This window comes from Mauremys reevesii, linkage group 6 (assembly GCF_016161935.1).
Source record: "Mauremys reevesii isolate NIE-2019 linkage group 6, ASM1616193v1, whole genome shotgun sequence".
Classification (NCBI taxonomy): domain Eukaryota; kingdom Metazoa; phylum Chordata; order Testudines; family Geoemydidae; genus Mauremys; species Mauremys reevesii.
The window spans coordinates 101320189-101340027 of record NC_052628.1 but is presented as its reverse complement, the minus strand read 5'-3'; the positions used below and the strand labels follow the sequence as shown (position 1 = coordinate 101340027).

The window sequence follows — 19839 nt, the reverse complement described above, 5'->3', positions numbered from 1 at the left end:
GTCAGCATGTCTACTTGTGGTTGAGATCAACATGTGTGAGTTGATTCTGGGACTTGGGATTTCTTTTTCTCACCAAAGGGCTGATTATCATGCTTGGTTTATCACAGCCGAAGCAAAAAGGAAACAATGGTGACATGGTTAAACTGTTCCCAGGGCAGTAGAAGATTAGGTTGTAACAGTTTATAAAATGTTTTATTGCTTAAAATATTATGAATTAGAAACAACAAAATGTACCCAAATGTAGTTGGAGAAGACACAGTATTAATTGCAGTTGCACTGGAAGTGGGGTTGGGGGGATATGGGGAGAGTCTTTAATACCTTCATGAAGTCTCATGATTTCTTGACTTAGTACCTGATCCAATACCCATTGCTTTCAGTGGGCATTGTTCCATTGATTAAATGGGCTTTGGATCAGAGCCCTAGTTGTGGTGTTGGAATCATCTTTGATTTGTCTTAATTTTAAGTTGCTAGACTTCACAGATGGACTAAATAGATGCATAAACAGATTCTGATCTCACTCTGGAGTGAATAAGTACTAACACTACTGAAGTCCATTCAGTATGCTGTAGTGTAAAATCCAATGTAAATGAGATCAGGATCAGGCTTGTAGAGTTTAACTGATGCTCATAAAAACCTGTTTTGTACAGTTAGGTGTTCACATATAATCCATGAAAAGAACAAACATCAAATCAAATTATTTAAAAAATGTGCTTCTGTTTTAAAAATAATCTAATTTGGTGTTTGTATAGTCAAATTTTGTGCTGCCATGCTAATTAACTTTTTTTGTTAATATATACTGTACATGTTATGTTATGCTATATACTGGAAGCAGGTATAATTTGTATAGAACTTCAGTCCAGTGGAATAAGTGTGTGTGGTGGTGGGGAGAGATTTTAAACATTAGTTACCTCTAAAATGACACAATAATTTCATATACTTAGTTAAAGAAATGAAGGAATCAATTCTGTAAATATTTATTACAGGCATGGTATTTAATATCATGAGGATTGTAGGGAAATACGTATTTATACATTATATCTATTTAAACTCAGTTTACAAAATCTTTTTCTCTTCTGTTTTTGTTAATGAATTTGGACACACATTAAGAATGGTTCTCTTGAAATTGAAATAGAATTTCAGAATATGAGTAATTCTGTCTTTTCAGATGTGTACAGAACACACAAGACTTGTGTGCATGGTGTATCTCTGTAGAGTCTAATATTAGAGTCAAAAGCTAGTCTAATATTTATATACAACAGTTATTTTTTCTTTTTGTGTCTCACAGGAGAAGCTAACTTTCCTCCATACTTTATATCAGCATTTGGTAGCAGGCTGTGTGCTTATAAAACAACCAGAAGGCATCCTGGATAAATTCTCCTGGCCTGAGCTTTGTGCAATCTTGCAGGAGAATGTTGATGCCCTGATCTTAGACCTCAGCAGGGCTAATGAGAAGGTAACTGTCCTCAGGCGCCAGATACCTCTATTAAATTCAGTGACATTTGTCCATATCACAGTATCATTAAAAGGGACTGACATTCATCTTATTTCAAAAAGAATTTGGATGTTAATAATTCAATACCAGTAATTATGGCTTGTCTACAACTCAGTTTGATGCCATTGCTGTGGGCATGTAAATGTGACTGAAGTCTGTATGAAGTCTCTAAGCTCCACTTTCTGTGCAGGACATGCTAATACTACTAGCCAGTATTAGCCACAGGGACCTAATTAAAAGAAAATAAATTAATCTTACTGATGAAGCAATTCAAAGAACTTAGTCATTTATACTAATAAACCAACTCTTTATCTTAGCATAAAAGAGAAACAAAATACAGGAGCATCTTAAAACCATTTGCTTCTGAATCAAAATCCTGTTTTTAAAAAATATAATTATTTGGTTATGGCATTTATAGTCTGAAATATAATCCATTTAGAACCAGCATTATGAATTTAAAAACTATAAAAAATTGTTTTGGGGGGGACACAATACTTTTATGGGTGATTTCATATTTCATAAGGCTGTCTGTTCAAAAGAAACATATTTTTCAGAAATCTGTTTTGTTACAATAAATTAAACTGGCTCAGCAGACTAACATATGCTGCTCCTAAGGATTTCCATTCATGTTCTGGCTCCATTAATCGGGTCAGCACTATGTTTCTGTGGTCTAGAAGAAAGATTCCAGATCTTGGCTATGCTGACATTTGCTCTTGAGGGACAAGGAGGGAAAAACTTTCATGAGTTTTTCATCTGTTGGACTTATGAACACTCTCTCTTGGCTCAAGTTCAAGAACAGGGTTGCTTACAGTTAATCATTTTGACTCCACCACTATTAGTAAATATCCCAGCAGTCAATGGAAAACATAAACAGGGTTTGGTTAGACAAAGATGTGGATCATGCAGATTAGATGTGGAGGAAACACCTCCTTTGTCCTTTTAGAGAAAACAGAACAACAACAAAATTACTGGTAGTTTTTAAGTACAGATGCCCCCCGGGTTACGCAAACCCGTCTTACGCAAATCCGCACTTATGGAAAAAGTTTCATAAGCTAGAAATAGGAGGGTTTTTTATTTGTTTGCATAATTCTTAGGTATACGTTTCTGACTTACGCAAAATTCAAGTTACGCAAGGCGTTCCACAACGGAATGCTTGCATAAATCGGGGAGTGTCTGTACAGTAGCTGAGATGGGCCAGCAAGTGTTTTCAGTGATATTTCAGGCACATCAGCTTCTTAGAATTTAACAGGCAGTGTTGTCTGCTGCATCTCTTAGCAGAGATTTTTCACCTGCAATTCTGTACAATGTATAGAAAAGAATATTGACCATACGTTTAGATTCAGTATTGAAAAATGCAGGCATGCCTATTTGAGATACATTCTTGAATGAAAACACAGTTCCATTTAGCTTTAATAGAAGTTGCACAGCTAAAGCATCGATCGCTAAGTTATACCCCATAATCTGCTCATGGAAATGCATCATAAAATTAACAAGCTTGCCTGTGAAAAGAGGCATCATGTGTACAGTAAAGCTCTCTTACATTGTTTTAATACTCAGAAAATACAAGTAATGCTTTGGTTTTCAAATAAAACATTACATAAAAATGCAACCTCTGATTTTTCATTATCACTTAACTTGCTGTATGATTATTGTGCTAAGATTATTAATTATATAGCACCGTAAATGTTCTCTGCACATTTCAAAACAAATAAGATAAGGTTCCTGTCCAGAAGAATTCTGACACAGACCCAAATGAAACCTGGGCATCTGTTCAGCTACAGGAGTGTATAGAGATGACAACGTTGATGAGATCACCGTAGGTTGGATTTTTTTGGAAGAAGTGGGTTTTAAAGACAGATATGAAGCAGGAGATCTATGACATGCTTAGCTTTTTACTTCTGTGCTGTCTGAAGAAAATGCAATCAAGGTCTTCTGCCAAAAGAATCTTTCATTAAAGTAGGATTTAAATCAAACACAAAGGGGCATTTTTGTTTAATAAATCTTTTTTAAAATTCCTATGATGCAGATATCTCATCTAGAATATATTTGCAAGAACAAGTCTGATACCATGAGGGAACTTCAACAGACCCAGGAAGACACTTTTAACAAAGTGGCTGAGCAGATGAAAGCACAGGAAAGCTGTTGGCAGAAACAGAAAAAGGAGTTGGAGCAGCAGTACTCAGGAATCCTTGGGGAAGTTCATGCAAGGGCACAGGTACTGTACTTGTTCCAGAAAGCTCTAAACGTCTACATTTTTTCTTTAAACTGGTTTGGAACTCTAAATACAGAAATATTGTACTAAATATTTAAAGTTGCTTAGGAATTTGGTATATATATTTTTTATTTTAAGTATTCTTTTACTATTAACTTTTACTTACTTTAGGAAATGAATGACTTTCTGTTAAAACATTCCTGAAATGCATTGCTTAATTAGATCCTGCAGTTGGATTTCCTTTTTTTTTTTTTTTGGAAGAGATTAAAGCTATACCGTGAAAAGATAGATTTCTTTGTAGAATTACATAGAGCCCCAGTTGCTTTTTCCAATATGACCCCCCCCTTCTGAGAGTTTGTAGAATAATAGTGATTTGAATTCACTGTGGAATGAAATTAAGTATATAAATTCTGAACCCAGGAGCAAATTAGTAGTAGCAGTTACAATGTTAAACAGTGAAATAGTCCCCTTTGTTTCAGGCACTACAGTGAAACAAATAACTGTGACTTTAGTTATGTTCACTGAGCTTGAAGTTTAGTGTTTTTATGAAAGGTTGAAGATGGTCAGCTCTGGAAACTCAAGTTCTCTCTGGGCAGATGAAAGCTACACACGCTGACCTGCCAGTGTGCCTCAACCCTCACCAGGATGGTCCACTTTGTGTTGAGAAGATGGTTCTTTGCTCTTTTAGCTTTTTACTTGTCTATTGAGACTGAAGTGTTAGGGTTTTTTTCCTCTTTTCTTTACCAACTTGGATGGGACTCAAGTCAATTACTTATAGGTTAGAGGTTCCTATATCTCAGTGCCAATGCAGTCCCTGACTCCCACTCTCAACTGTCCTGCTGATGTGGTATGATTGAAAGGGGACCTGATTAATTGAACTTTCCTGAGAGGGAGTTCAGCTTTCAAAAGTTTGGGAAATGCTGTGTTATGCCAAATTCAGGATGACGTCTTCAATTTATGAATAGGACCCTACCAAATTCATAGCAATGAAAAACGCATCATGGACCATAAAATCTGGTCTCCCCTATGAAATCTGGTCTTTTATGTGCTTTTACCCTGCACTACACAGATTTCATGGGGGAGCCCAGGGTTTCTCAAATTGGGAGTCCTGACCCAAAGGGAGTTGCAGGAGGGTTGCAAGGTTATTTTAGGGGGATCGGGATATTGCCACCCTTACTTCTACACTGCCTTTAGAGCTGGGTGGCTGGAGAGCAGCAGCTGTTGGCCAGGTGCCCAGCTCTAAAGGCAATGCCCCACCAGCAGAAGCGCAGAAGTAAGGGTGGCAATACCATACCATGTCGCCATTACTTCAACACTGCTGCCTTCAGAGCTGGGTGGCCAGAGAATGGTGGCTGCTGACTGACGGCCCAGCTCTGCAGGCAGCAGCACAGAAATAAGGGTGACAATACCATACTTGCCATCCTTAATTCTGCGTTGCTGCTGGTGGTGGCTCTGCCTTCAGAGCTAGTCTCCTGGCCAGCAGCCGCCACTCTCCAGCTGCCCAGCTCTGAAGGCAGCGCCACCACCAGCAGCGCAGAAGTAAGGGTAGCAGTACCACAAGCCCTTCCACAATAACCTTGTCCCCCCCCCAACTCCTCTTTGGGTCAGGACCCCTACAATTACAACACTGTGAAATTTCAGGTTTAAATAGCTGAAATAATGAAATTTACTATTTTAAAACTCCTATGACCATGAAATTGACCAAAATGGATTGTGAATTTGGTAAGGCCCTGTTTGTGAATGAGCAGGACAAGAGGTAAATGCAGCGTGTGAATTCTTGTTCCTGAGCCCTGTTTTTCCTTCTTCTCCATCCTGTGTAGTCACACCTGTCTGGAGTGGGTTTAAACCTCTATCATAGCAGAATGGTTGCTTATTTTACACACACTTTGTGCAGATATAAATGACTACAAGGTGCAAGGCAGCAGAGAACCAGACCATGGTCTACAGTTCTCAGGGTTCTCCATGACTGTATCCTTGGACATTGACAATGCAGGGTTGCTCTTAGCCCTGTTTTTGCACCATTGCTTTTGCATTTTTAGGGAAATTGGTGCTGGACCTGAATTTGACCCAACATGTTTGGGAATCAGGCCTTTTTAAAATATGATTTTTGTATATATTCTCCTGTGTATCTCAGTGATGAATGCTAGACTCTTAACATTTTCTTTTGCATGGAGAAAAATGACTGTTTTTTATTTATTTTTTTCAAGTAAAGAAATAAACACTGTTAAGTGTAGTAATGGCACAAAATGAGAATACTGCTGACACCAGCAGAAAAATATTATAATATTTTGCTCTTGTATAGTGTCTTCCACCCCAGGATCTTAAAGTGCCTTACAAACATTAATGAATTAAGCCTTGCAAGACCGCTTTGAGATAGGAAATTATCATTAAGCTCATTTGATATTCACCCTGCTTCCTTCCAGACATTCACTGCTGAAGATTATTTAAAAGTTTAAATAAGGGACTTACAAGCTGTGTTTAATTTTGCAGGCAGTATCAGTATTAGTATATAACATTGTGAACTGTCTCTGCACAGAGGTACACCTTGGAAATCTTTTGATGAGGTCATCAGATTAATTGACAGCTGTGGCTGTATAGCAACATGAGTAATGCTACTTTGAGACTTTTGGATGGTTAGTATTGCATTGGTGCAGGAAGCCTTTCAAAGTGCAATGTAAGATTTCAAGAACTGGCTTTTTAAAATACAACAGTGCAATTTGGAAGCTTTGTGCCAGTATTGTAATAACACCTGGCAGTGCTGCTGTCCTCATCCTGTAGCATTCAGGGCCCCTGATCCCAACTGGGGTCTTTGGATGCTGCTAGATAATACTCTACAACTGTTGCTCTCAGTTAATTAGATGATGTAATTAGAAAGCAGGTTAGGGTTGCCAACTTTCTACTCACACAAAACTGAACACCCTTGCCTTGCCCCCTGGCCTGCCCCACTCCTCCTCCAAAGCCCCGCTCCTGCCCCGCCCCTTTTCTGAGGCCCCACCCCCACTCCATCACCCCTCCCTCCGTTGCTCACTCTCCCCACCCTCACTTACTTGCTCATTTTCACTGGGCTGGGGCAGGGGGTTGGTGTGTGGGAGGGGGTGAGGGCTCTGGGGTGGGGCCAGGGATGAGGGCTTTGGGGTGCAGGAGGGGTGCTCCGGGCTGGGGCCCCCTGGCTGCCACAAGGTGTAGGAGCTGGAGCAGGGACATGCCACTGCTTCCGGGAGCCGCACGGAGCCACGACAGGCAGCCTTAGCCCCACTGTACCATGGACCGGACTTTTAATGGCCCGGTGAGTGGTTCTGACTGGACCCACCAGGGTCCCTTTTCAACCAAGCGTTCCGATAAAAAACGGACACCTGGCAACCCTAAAGAAGGGTCAGTGTTCTTCTGCGGAGCAGAACCTCTCGAAGTGGCCTTGTCACAGAGTACTAGCAAACAGGGATGGCTGTAGATGTGTTAGAGGATGCCTTGGGCTCCTCATTGGCAGCTGGACTTAAAATGAATGTAACTTCCAGTGCTTTTGTGGGAAGAGTAAGGTCCTCCATTTTGATGTTCATAGGGTCACCTCTGACCTTGAGCAGGGTCTGCCAATAAATTCCTTCAATCTGAAATTAAAATATACATTTGGAAATGTCTGTTTTGAGAAACCTAATGAATATGTGGAATGTACTCCCTTGTCTCAGACATGTCATTTCTTCAGAATGTGTGCAGACTTGTAAGAAATATCCTGTGATTTCCTAATATCCATTACTGTGAGTAATTAACTGTTTGCTTTTGTTTTCCCCCCACCATTTTAGTGGGCTCCACTACAACTAATATATGTTATGGCTTTAGATGCATTGATATCTGCGAAGATATTGGGATAGAAACAAAAACCTAAAGCTATTAACAAAAAGAGGAATCTTAATTTCAGCTCTATTAGAAATATAACAAGGTTTGCAAAATAAGAAAGGAAAAAAATCCTCTAGGGAGAGAAAATATTTCCTTGTTGGTTTGGCATGTTTTATTAAGAAGCGTGATTTTTACAGAAGTAGCAGGTGAACTAGCTGAGGACTTTGCTATATTGCAATTGTATCAAAAGTCACTTCTGTAAGATATAAAAATAAAATAGTTGAAATACAATGAAACCTTTTGAAGTCCAAGTGTCATTAAGTCTCTAGTTTGCAATCTGTCTTCTTGCCAACATAAAGGATAAGGACCCAGCAAGAAATAGGATAAAATAGAGTTCTACTCTCCGGGGGAGTGTCTAATTTTTGTTAATGAATTTGAAGTTCACAGAGTTCTTTAACCCAGTAAGGCATCCCTCAAAGCTCATACGCTCCAGGAAGTCAGCCCGCTGCTCTTAAAGGAGCTAACCCTGCTATTTCTCTCAAAAAAATGTACTTTTAAGTTTCTAAGAAGATATTAGAAACAATGTAGAGTAAGAGAGAAACAATTAAAAATCATTGTAAAAGTGAAAACAGACGTAGCTTCATTTTTTAAACCAGTGTTTATGGTTAAAGAATATTTTCTATACTTCTACAATATATTTGAAAGATTTTAGGTTTTGTTCATTTTCTCATCTTGAAAATTTTTAAAAATAAGCATTAAACAGAGTACACGATGCCAGTGCTGGTATTTCATAGACCTATAGGGATTGCACTTTAAATGTGCTTACTTAAAGGCTGGCCTGTCAGCTCTGAGGGTTAGGAACCATACATTGATTTCCAAATCCAAATTACCTTTTTAGTGCCTTCCTGACACACTATCAGCTAGTATTTGGTTCTTGCAGAATAAGCCCTGTAAATAAGGCAGTAGTCCCAAAAGACTTTGTAGATGAACAAACTTCCTTTTAAAGTAGAATACTGATGCAATAAATCCTGTAAATTAAATTATAAAATTAATCCAGTTAATGCATTTCTACAGAGTAGAAATACTAAAATAAGTGTTTCTTCTCATTTAACTTGTCTTTTACTTTGAAGAGCAACATAGTTGTTCTTTCTAAAAATTGGACCTAGTGTTGCTCGCAGATAAGCTGATTGAGGATACTATGCTATCTTCTATCACAATAATGAGAATTAAAAATTGGAGTCCATATTCTTGTTGGAAAAGCATGGTAAATCATGGCTATAACACTGTTGTGCTTCCATAGTTACTGAATGATTGTCCTCCAAAGATAGAGAAAAGTTAAACTAATTCTGTTGACATACCTGAATATGATCATTTCTGTTGTGATTCTTTTATTTAAATCACTGCCATATTCAATCTGAACAGAAGAGGAAAAAAATGGAATAAGCCTTTTCTTTCACCTTTAGTTAGTGCAGAGTTCAGTAGATATTTCTCTATTTTAAAAATTATGCTCTAGTTTAAATCCACTTTTATCTTTACAGAAATATCAAGAAACTGCAGAAAAAGCCAAGGAAAGATGTTCTGTCATTGAAAAAGCACGAGAGCAGTTGGTCCATGAAAATTCACAGTTGAAAAGTATATTAATACAGACACAAAAGGAACATACGTCTCTGCTGGCTGCCTGTGCACTCATGAGTGGTGCCTTATATCCTCTGTACAGCCGATTATGTGCCTTGTCTACACAAAGAGACTTTCTCCAGGATCAGGTCCACACCTATGAAGTACTCAAACAGGAAATTAGGACTCTGGTCTATGCTTTGTCTGATGCAGAGGAAAAGAGGCAGGATGAAGCGAAGATAAAGAAAAAGCATTTCAAAGGCATGATACATGTATTCCGGAAAGGTGTTATTGCAGTTCTGGCAGCACACAGACTTCAAATTTTGGGACAGTCAAGTAGCTCTCTTTTCTCCTGGGTAGATGGTTTCAAAGAAGGCATAGGAATCCTAGTTTGCATAGGAGAGGCCAAGAGGAAACATAATCTATCAAGTAAGATAATTGATTTGTTCTTTTATAATGTTATATCAGATTGCACTGTTGGTGCTTAACTTATTATGTATTATTTGTTTATCTGTTTAATAATAACGTGTAAAGACAAATATAATGCTGACTTGACTTGAAAAAATATTTGTATGCACATATTGAATGTGAGGCTCCCCCAAATACAAATATTTTCTGTTTATTGAATAGCTGAAAAAGAAGGTGGTGCTGCGTGTGTGTGTGTGTGTGTGTGTGTATATATATATATATATATATATGTGTGTGTGTGTATATATATATAATATCAGAGATCTGTGATAGATTTATATTCCCTTTCCAGAAAAAGAAGTTGCAAACATTTCAGTATTATGCTACCTGGTTCACTGCCCTGTGAAGTCTCCAAACAAATAGAGATCCAGAGAAAAGGTCCTGATTAAAAAGCCAAAGTGCTAATCTACGTTATGTGTATTTCATATTAAAAATAAAATAGTATTAGTATGGGATTATTAAATCTTCATTTGCAGAGTACAGTAACTGTAAAGACATTGTACATTTACTGTAGTATGAAGGTAAACAAAAACATATTTACTCATTTTATGGTTTCTCCGAGTAAGAGGGAGTGATAAACAAAAGAACAAATAATTATTTTCCTATTTAACAGCTGAAGGTGGCATAGTGCATGTGAACACCATCTAAAATTTCTTGAAAGAAAAGTGGAATCCTGGCATGAATTTTGTGTAAACTTTATTTTGATCCATTTCTTAAACAACTGAAGATTGTAGTGTACCATCTAACTCATCCAATGTTACTTTTTATTACATTTTGTTTCACAGAACACCAAAAGGAACAAATCCACTGTCTTCAAGCACTCAACTGGTTTACTAGTTCTGACCTTCTTGCTGCAATAATCAGTTCGGTGGCTGAATTACAGGAAGTTGTTAGCAAAACAGGTAATTGTTAAATATATTGTTGTAGTAGAGAATATAAAAAGTGGTATGTTATGTGATTTCCTATTGATGATTTTATATCTTCAGATGTCTTCTCTTCTGGCTCAAATTTCTAGAGGTAGAAAGTTGTTTGGGGAGTCAAATTTTCTTCATCTTTATTGGTAGTTGTGCTTGTGTTTTTCCTTTTGGATGCTTTTGCATCTACATATCCACACCACATATACATGCTCACAGGGCCGGTTCCAGGCACCAGCTTAGCAAGCAGGAGCTTGGGGCGGCCACTCCTGAGCGGGGCGGCACGTTCAGGTATTCGGCGGCAATTTGGCAGAGGGTCCCGACCTCCCGCTGAATTGCCGCAGATCGCGATAGTGGCTTTTTTTTTTTTTTGGCCGCTTGGGGCGGCCAAACCCCTGGAGCTGGCCCTGCATGCTCACATGTGGTAGTATGTAAATAATAACCCTATGTCACATGTGGTCAGTACTTCTGAATACTTAATGGCAAAAGCAGTAGTTTATTTAAGATTGTATCACAAAATGAAGCTGTGAATATGATAGGGTTAACTTTAATATATAACGCATATTTAATGTTTCCTGTCATTTTAGCATTAGTTTAAATCTGGCTTCTATATGTTTTGTTTGTTTGCCTAACAATGCAGTAATTGCTTACTTAGGCCTGGTCTACCCTGGGGGGGGGGATCGATCTAAGTTATGCAGTTTCAGATTAGGGAGTAGTTCTGAAATTCTTTCTGTAATATTAAAGAGATAAAGTGACCACTTTCCCTAATATTAGTGAGGTACAAGTGCATGAGACTCTCAGATAGTAGCTTGCTACTTTAGTAGATGCTCTCAACTGCACTAAACATTTGTTAATTAAAAATGATCGTAAGACAACTCCTTAAATCTCATTAATTGTAGAATGGTCAAAAGCAGCCAACGTTTTCTACTGGCCTATTCAGAGAAACTAATCTTGTGTATAGAAAGCCAGTAATTCCTGAGTTCAATCCCACCTCTCCTACTGACTCAGAGTGTGGTTTTGGGCAAGTTACTTCACCTTCCTTCCTGTGCCTCATCTATTTTCAATGGCTCAGACACAGGTTTGATACAGGAGTGGGTGGGTGAGATTCTGTGGCCTGCATTGTGCAGGAGGTCAGACTAGATGATTATAATGGTCCCTTCTGACCTTAAAGTCTATGATTCTATCTGTGTATATGGGAATAACAACATTTCACAGCCTCATAAGAAGGTTCTGAAAATTAATTTGATTGTATGTAAACTACTTTTAAAAAGTTGTAGATCTAGCCTGATAGTCTGGGAGCAAATCTCATTCCGTGAACAGCTAGCTATAGAAAGGTCATTTGTGTTGTAAAAATCTACAGAATCATAATTCCAATGGTGTTCACCCTCTGTGGTGTGGTAATAGGGGACTTGCTGCCTACCCAGCCCTGGGTCTTCTGGTTGGTGGACATTTTGATGATACATCATTGGAAATGGGTCAAGTTAGGTATTATCCAAAAGCCCCATCTCCCATGACCACAATGGTACCAAACATGACAAACCTGAAACAATTATGAAGATATGTGTTTGAGAAAATGTTTAAAAATCAAAGTTTTTTTTTAAATTATACTTGAACCCAGAGATGCATTGCTTACAATAAAAAAAGACATTGATCTTTGGTAATCCTGGGTAAGTTACTGTTGACATATAAGACTGAAAACATTTATTCATCAAAGTCATCATAACTGTTGTCTCTATTTAGGGCATCAAACCACTGCTAGACATACTGTCACACTGATCCTCATCAGTGCTCCAATAGCACATCTTCGTACAAGGCAGGTTGCTAGCCAAATATTTTCAGGGTGATGAGCTTCTGGTCTTTGCACAGAAACATTTGATTGGCTAAAGGATTAATCTCTCATGGCATGGTCACACACACACATAACTGGTCCTTCCTCCTCCCCCTCCCCATCCATGCTCAACAGGGGAAGGTAGCTTGCTCAAAATCATTCCATTCCATTCCATTCCATTTTTTTTTTTTTTCTCTCTTGATAGCAGGTATAAATGCTGCCCTCGTTGGTGGTAATTTTTTCTGTCTGCTTCTTGGAAAATATCCACCAGCATAGCTCTGCAAGTATCTTAATGTTGTCTTCTAATGATGAACTCTCCATATGAATGTCTCCAGTGCATTTGTGACCTCATCAGTGACTATCTCTGCCATTCCAAGCAGCTTCAGAGTGAGGAAATAGTCTTTAGAGGCTGAATCAAATGCCTTCCAGTAAGGTAATTTGGCCTTTTCAGCCAACATTCGAGCAGTGCAGTCACATGAACAACAGGGGTGCTGGAGTTGTTTGTATAGTAGTGAGTGCTGCCATTGATTGAAAAAAAAAAAACCCTGTGTATAATGGAAACCACCTCAAGCCAGGAGGTGCTCCTGTACCCCCAGCATCTCTAGTTCCAGCACCTATGATCCTGAAAGGGCATGGATTCCTAATAGCTTTTCATGGTCCGAGTCACAGGAATACATCTCTGAAGGATATACAAGTCATTCTGTTCCCCAGCAGCAGGCACAAAAACAGAATCTTGCAGAAGTCTTGGGCAGCATCACACAGAGAACACTAGAACCTGTGTTTTGTGCAAAAATCTGGAGTTTAATAGACCCTCTCTCTCTGTAGCATTGATAGCATGCAAAATAATTTTAGTGTCAGTCTCCTCATGGAAATGACTAAGAAACTCCACTGAACAGTGTGAGGCAGCAGCTTTATTAAGCTGTGCGACAATGAAATTCTTTAGAGTTGTTCATATGCTGGAGCATTTTTCCTGCAAAGTATGTGGTTAACTCATCCTTCATGTGAGTATGAGACATTGTGACATTGAGGATGTTTGTGGAATCGGTGATTTTGTATTGGACAGGTGCAATACCATAGAGTCTTTTCTTCTGGTAATATTTTAATTGATTTCTGTGCATACATGTCAAACACAAGGTGGACTTCATCATAGGTCCAGTATTTATTTTCTCTGTAGCCTCATAATGAAGCGTACAGCCAAGTGATAGTTTTTGGTTTGTTGAAAGCTTGTACCTCAGACATACAATCTGTGATTGCTATGTTGAAAGGCCTCTGCTGGTATAAAAACCAGTCACATTGTCAGTCAGCGCTGGCTTAGAAGACCACACAAGATGTGCATAAATTAGCTTTTCACGTGGCACATAATTGTTCCGTCGCATTTGATCATCGGTCATGGTACTACGGAGCAGGTGTACTTATTCAAAGTCTCACTTAGATTAATATCACGCTGAGAGCTGGACACAACTAAGAGACATGCAAACAATGACCTGTTTGTTCAGAGCACACCCTGAATGAACACCTAATTCTTCCTGAATGCTCTAACCAATGCTGATTGAAAGGCTACATTTCCAAATGAGCTATGTGCCTAAGCCATTCTCTGGCCACTACACTGTTTCACCAGTGCAAAGTAGTCCTAAACCAGTCACGTCCAACCTTGGAGGGTCTCTCTTGAATGGTGGAATCTCAAGAAGAATAGAGATACCGTGGTGGCTGCTACCTACCTCCCTGCCATCAGAGGAAAAGAGGTCATGGTCAGAGTGTCCGTACATCCTGTAGAGCACTGACTGTTATAATAGCAGCCTTCAGGCTGCTTAAAATTTGTCAGGCACTGGACTGCTGCAGAACACAGCCAAGATTAGAGGAATACAAAGGCCACTTCCACTTCTGAGTTGTGCCTAGTACCTTCCAACCACAGCTGAGGACCTTGGGTCCCATGGCGCTGTGCCCAGCTGTGCTTTGCAAACAATGAGCTGAAAGTTCTTAATCACCAGAGGCTTTAATATTTGATGTGTTCGGCATGGGAACGTAGAAATTGCCATAGCATGTCTGGCCCAGGGTTTGTGTAATCCCGTGCCATGTCTTTGACAGTGGACAGCACCAGTTGCTTCTAGAGGAAGGTACAGAAATCCCTGTAATTGAACAATTTTGGAATAACCTGTCATCAAGGGAAGTTTCTTACTTACCCTGGAAAGTTAGTATTTTGCTAATGACCTAAAGCATGATGGTTTCTGTATCCCTTATATTTTAACATTTTTAGTGTACTCTGTATGTTCTCATTAATCAGATAAATGTTTAATTTTTTTTTTAATCCTGGGGAACTCTTGGCTTCACTGATATTTTGTGGCATGGAGTTACACAAATTAATTGTTTTGCATATGCTATGCAAGGAAACATTAGACTCTTTGCAATGTTCTTATGCTCCTTCATTGCTCTTTGCTCCCTGGTAGTCCTATAGTCATAAATGTTTTCTGACAGAAATTAAATATATCAGAAGTGAGGAAGCAGGACTGCAAGAAAGTAAAGAAAATTGAGGAGTAGAGGCATGATATGCCCAAGATCAAACAGCAAATGGGCTCCAGAGAGCCAGGAACAGAACCATGTCTCCTCACTTCCAGTTCTATGCCCTGTCCTGATCATCCTGATATCCAGTAATTCAAATTCACATCCCAACACTGCCAGTTCAAGCCTTTTGGATTGCACTGTATGTCAAAATGCATAGGAGCCGTTTACACAGGAGTGCATGCATTCCTGTATCTGGACAATTGGCTGATCAATGACTGCACTTTAAAAAGGATTTCAAAGATAAATCGTATCAGCATTGAGGTGCTCAAATCACTAACTTTCTTATACTACTCAAATCCCTGGAATATATAGGAGTCCTGCTAGCAATTGTTTAGATAAAATCCTTTTTGTTTAAGAGTCAGACACTGTAGAATTCATGGGCAGAATAAAAGAGGCACGAGAAGACCTCAGCAAAGAACCATGTGGAAATATTTGATCTCATGGTCACAACAGCTTTTCTGATTCCCATCACATGTGTCTACTTAATTTGCCCTCAGAGTATCCTGACATCTAGCTGCTCATGTGTGACTCAGACTTTTGATCTTATCTAAGTGAAAGAAACCTTTCAAGAAACTTTGGCATGGTAAAAAAAAAAAAAAAAAAGTAAATAAATTAAAATCAGAGGTAACATTTCAAAAGCACCTAAATGATGCAGCTTAAGAGCCTATCTCTCATTTTGAAAAGAGAGCATAGGCATCTATGAGCCTAATTCTCATTAACAGTCAAAGGGATTTATGCTCCTAATTGCTTAAGACTCTTAAGTCACTTAGGAACTTTTGAAACTTTGAATCTAGTTGGTCAACCTATTTATATTTATAGCAGCGGCTCATTTGATATCTTTATGCACTTCTGGGTTTCCTCTTCCAAATATACTTCAGGGTACACTGCAAAGGGGAAAGTCACAGAAGTATTCAAAACTTCATTGAAGCAGCCAGACATACACAGGAGACAGGAGAAATGTGCAGGGTCTCTTTAGGAAACTTGTAAGTATGGACAAGTCAAAAAGACGGCAACATTGGGAATTGCAGTCATTTGGGACGGGTTGAGGTAAAGGAAATGGACTGAATCCAAAGCTTTCAGGCAACACTGAGATTTTTTTGGAGGTGTGCTTTTTAGTTTGTTTTTGGTTTTGTTTTGTTTTTGTGTGTGTGGGAAAGGAAGGCAAACTAAGTGCTTTTGTTTTATTTTTAAATTTGAATTTCGGAGTTTTTCTCCTTTATAAACATTTCCCTATAAAACCTGTTTTCCTAATAGATTTGTCCTTATTTAGTCATGTAGTCTTAACAGTATAGGGTTGGAATGGTTTATCTTTAGATTTACTTAAAAAGGCCGGTAAAGTGCATTTTCTCTTTTTTGTTTTTTTAATACAAATTGTACTTCATTAGCACTCAGAGGAACCAAGCAACAAATACAGATATTGTCTGCTGTAACATAAACTGAATTTCTGAAGCTTAATATGAATATTTCAGTTCCTCTATAGTATTAATCAGTTTATTCTTTCTCTTTATTCTATTTCACTCAAAACAAAACAGAATTCTCCCTCCACCTGTCACGAGAGGAAGGTTTGTCACTTTTCATTGCCTTTTGCTTCATTTGTTTAATAAAGAATTGATTGCTCTTTGTACTGTAACTTTATTTGTGGAAGCCATTTCTTACATGCTCATCACAACATAAATTATTTATTGCTTTTACTGTAATTCCCTGATAGTCTGTGGCCAGGTACTTAAAGTGTGTATGTTCTTTTTCCACTTGTTATAGACATAGAAGAATACAATACCTTATGGAATTACACTGTATTCTCTTTTCGCCTTGCAAAACAGTCAGTAAATCACGCCAAATTTCTGTGTTTTAGTCAAAACCATTATTCATTAAAAATTAACTAGAGGTGATTGTGATGGGTTGGACTCCTTGGGAAGTCACCTGATGTGCTGAGGTACCACTGAGTCTACCTGATCTGCTAACATAGGCCCTCTTTAACTTGTCTTGCTGAGCCAGGCTCTTAAAACCTCCTCTAACATACACACAGGCAGGGCCACACCCAGCTGCGGATCAGCTCTGGGAAGACTCAGCTTCAGGGATTTGCTCCAGCACTCAGATGTCCACCTCCCTTGGAGTGCAGACCCAAAGATATATTATGAAATTTGCCCCCTCCCTCAATGTGGAGAGAGGTGTGCACACTTCTTACCTCCCGCCCCCCCCCCCAGTTAGAAATTACAGAAACTGGTTTTAATAATAAACAAAACAATGTTTTTAACTATAAAAGGCAGATTTTAAGTGGGGAAAAAGGGGTAACAAACAGAACAAAGCAGATTACTAAGCAAATGAAATCAAACACACAAACTAAGCTAGTTTCACTAAAGAAATTGGTTACAAATAGTATTTCTCACCCTAGATATTGTTGCAGGCAGTTTGCAAAGTTTCTGTGATTCAGAGTTCCGGTTATATTCCTTTTCAGACTAGACCCCTGTTTCAGTCTGGACTCCCCCCTTGCCTTCCTTTTTGCAGTCTTTCTTCTTGGGCAGACAGGCCATGGACAGGAGTAGTCCTGTTTACCTTCCTGCCCACCCTTAAATAGGATTTACATAAGGCGGGAATCCTTTGTTTCCCAAACTTGCCCCCCCTTCCCTTACATTGGACAGTTACAGGAAGTCCTAGGTAATGTTTTAGTATCAGGTGACAAAACCACCCGACTCTGTAGGATCACAGTGTCCATGAGTCAGTGGCAGTATGGAGCGACCACAGGAAAGCCAAGCTTTTCCCAGTCTATTGTCCTCGCTGATGGGCCGTCCGCCCTGTCTGGCTTTTCCATTGTTGTTAGCAGCGGGTGTCACCCAAAGTAGCATAATTGAAATACAGATACATAGTCAATATTCCTAACTTCAGATACAGAAATGATACTGGCATACAAATTGGATAATCACATTCAGTAAATCATAACCTTTCCAATGATATATCACATAGCGATCTTGCATAAAATATATTTCAGGTATGTCATATTCATATCATAAGCCTAAAGAATATGGAATGACATGTCACAGTGATGCTTTGATAGTTTGGGGAGCATAAAAGCAAAGTTTATCTCTGTGCTAATCTTCAAAATCAAGTGTCTACATATTCAGTCTGGTGGCATACAAAATCTTCTTTTTTTTTTTTTTTAAGTGGAACCATCATTTCAAATTGCTACAATACATATGACAGAATATGGTGCAATGTAGATGCATTATCATGCAAAGAGTGTTTTGATTTGATCACATGCTATAATATTCTTTGTTCACTTATGGTTGATTCTACCTGTATAATTTCGATAATGCTCTGGTACCCATTGTAAAGAATGCTCTATAAGTCTTCATGTTCTATTTGTTTGAACCTTTTGATTTGATCCTTATAGTGTAAAGAAGAATTCTTTGTTTTAAAGAAGCTGTCTTGTTTTTTCTGCTTGTGCTTTAAAGAAAATATTTTAATTTACTACAGCAACAGGAGATCTGGTGTACTACTGAATGTAAATAAGTTCCTCCATGCTTGTCATCTTACACTGATAGTATCATAAGACAAGTAATGACAGATTAAGACCTGCCTAGCAGAGGGAAAACTAAATTACAAGACTTTTATTAAGGCATAAATAAACCTATTAACCGTTATCTGGAATACCAATTAGTAGAAGGAGCACTGACAATTTTATTTATCAACATTAAACACAATTATTAATTACAGACCTGACGAATCTAGCAGTAAGCAGGACATGTTGGGTGTGCTGGGGCCTTAAGTCCATTATATGAGAAGGATGATTACCAAAATCCTGTGGGAAAATAAGTAATTGTAGCTGTAAAATTTTAATTGCCTTGGAATAAGGTAAATTATATTCTCTTGTCTCAGAATATAAATAGTATGGCATTAAGGTACTAAGCCTCACTAGTTTTAAACAGCAAATTATTTAGACAACTCTGCTGGAAAAAAAAGAAGAAAATCAGTTATACATTTGCATTTTAAATATTGCAATAAAGTTATTTACCTTCTGCTGTCAAATGTGTGAACACATGCAAAGATATTTGTCATACAGTATGTAATTTGTGTGCATCAGAAACGTTTGCATTTTATTATTCCAAAGGTTGGACTATACAAGAAAAAGGACATAAAATACAGTATTGGAGGAGAACATAGAATTATTTGAAAAGTTATATATTGACAAAACAGTTATTTTTGTTGGGCCAAGTTCTGCCCTCATGTTTGTATATATAACTCCAGTGGTAGTCAGTAGAAGCAGCACTTCCTATCTGAAGGTAGAATTTGGCCCAAATTCTCTACTTGGGGAAGACTCCTTTTGATTGGAATAAGAGCATTGTCAGAATAAAGATTTAAGGCTCAAGCCCAGTGAGTTGAGTCTTCCTCCCTTAGTTCAATGGCAACATTCCCAACAATCTTATTCAGACATGTATGTTTTTATAAAATGAGAATAAGAAAGAACTTACTTTTTAAATATGTATTTCTCTTTTTTTTTTTCCTTAAAGATCCAAATTCCTGGCTTTGCGGACACTTACTCATAAGTGCAGCCAGGAATTCTTTTTCTAAACTCATGGACAAACTGAATGTACTAATGGAGACTATAGCAGTGGATAGCAGCAGGACCATCACATATGTAGAGAAGGACTCCTTGGTTCAAAGACTGGCTCGTGGACTTCATAAAATAAATGCACAGGCACTAAAAGCTGGACTAGGTGATAGAACACCCATTACAGTATGTGTATTTCTTGCTGATTTATATATATATAAAATTTCACAGAATAATTATAGTAGAGCTTTCAAAATAGTTATGATGCTAATTTCATTTTCAGGTTGTGCTTCACAGCTGACTTTAATTTAACTAACTTATATACAAAAGTAAATGGCGATTTACACCTGAAAAGATTTGGCCCTGAATCGGTTACAT

The 19839-nt window shown here is 38.3% G+C and overlaps 1 protein-coding gene across 7 annotated transcripts in view; it reads left to right on the top strand.

Annotated features, from left to right (window-relative positions):
* The window catches only part of CCDC171 (coiled-coil domain containing 171), a 202746-nt gene that overhangs the window by 80560 nt on the left and 102347 nt on the right, over positions 1–19839 (top strand). For 6 of the 7 annotated variants that reach the window (XM_039544117.1, XM_039544116.1, XM_039544119.1 and 3 more), the window contains 5 exons: positions 1286–1453; positions 3519–3707; positions 9071–9575; positions 10400–10516; positions 19421–19647. In XM_039544117.1, coding sequence (XP_039400051.1) covers positions 1286–1453; positions 3519–3707; positions 9071–9575; positions 10400–10516; positions 19421–19647 — 1206 coding nt within the window. The remainder of the gene's footprint in view (positions 1–1285; positions 1454–3518; positions 3708–9070; positions 9576–10399; positions 10517–19420; positions 19648–19839) is intronic. The other variant, XM_039544120.1, reaches the window with a different exon arrangement.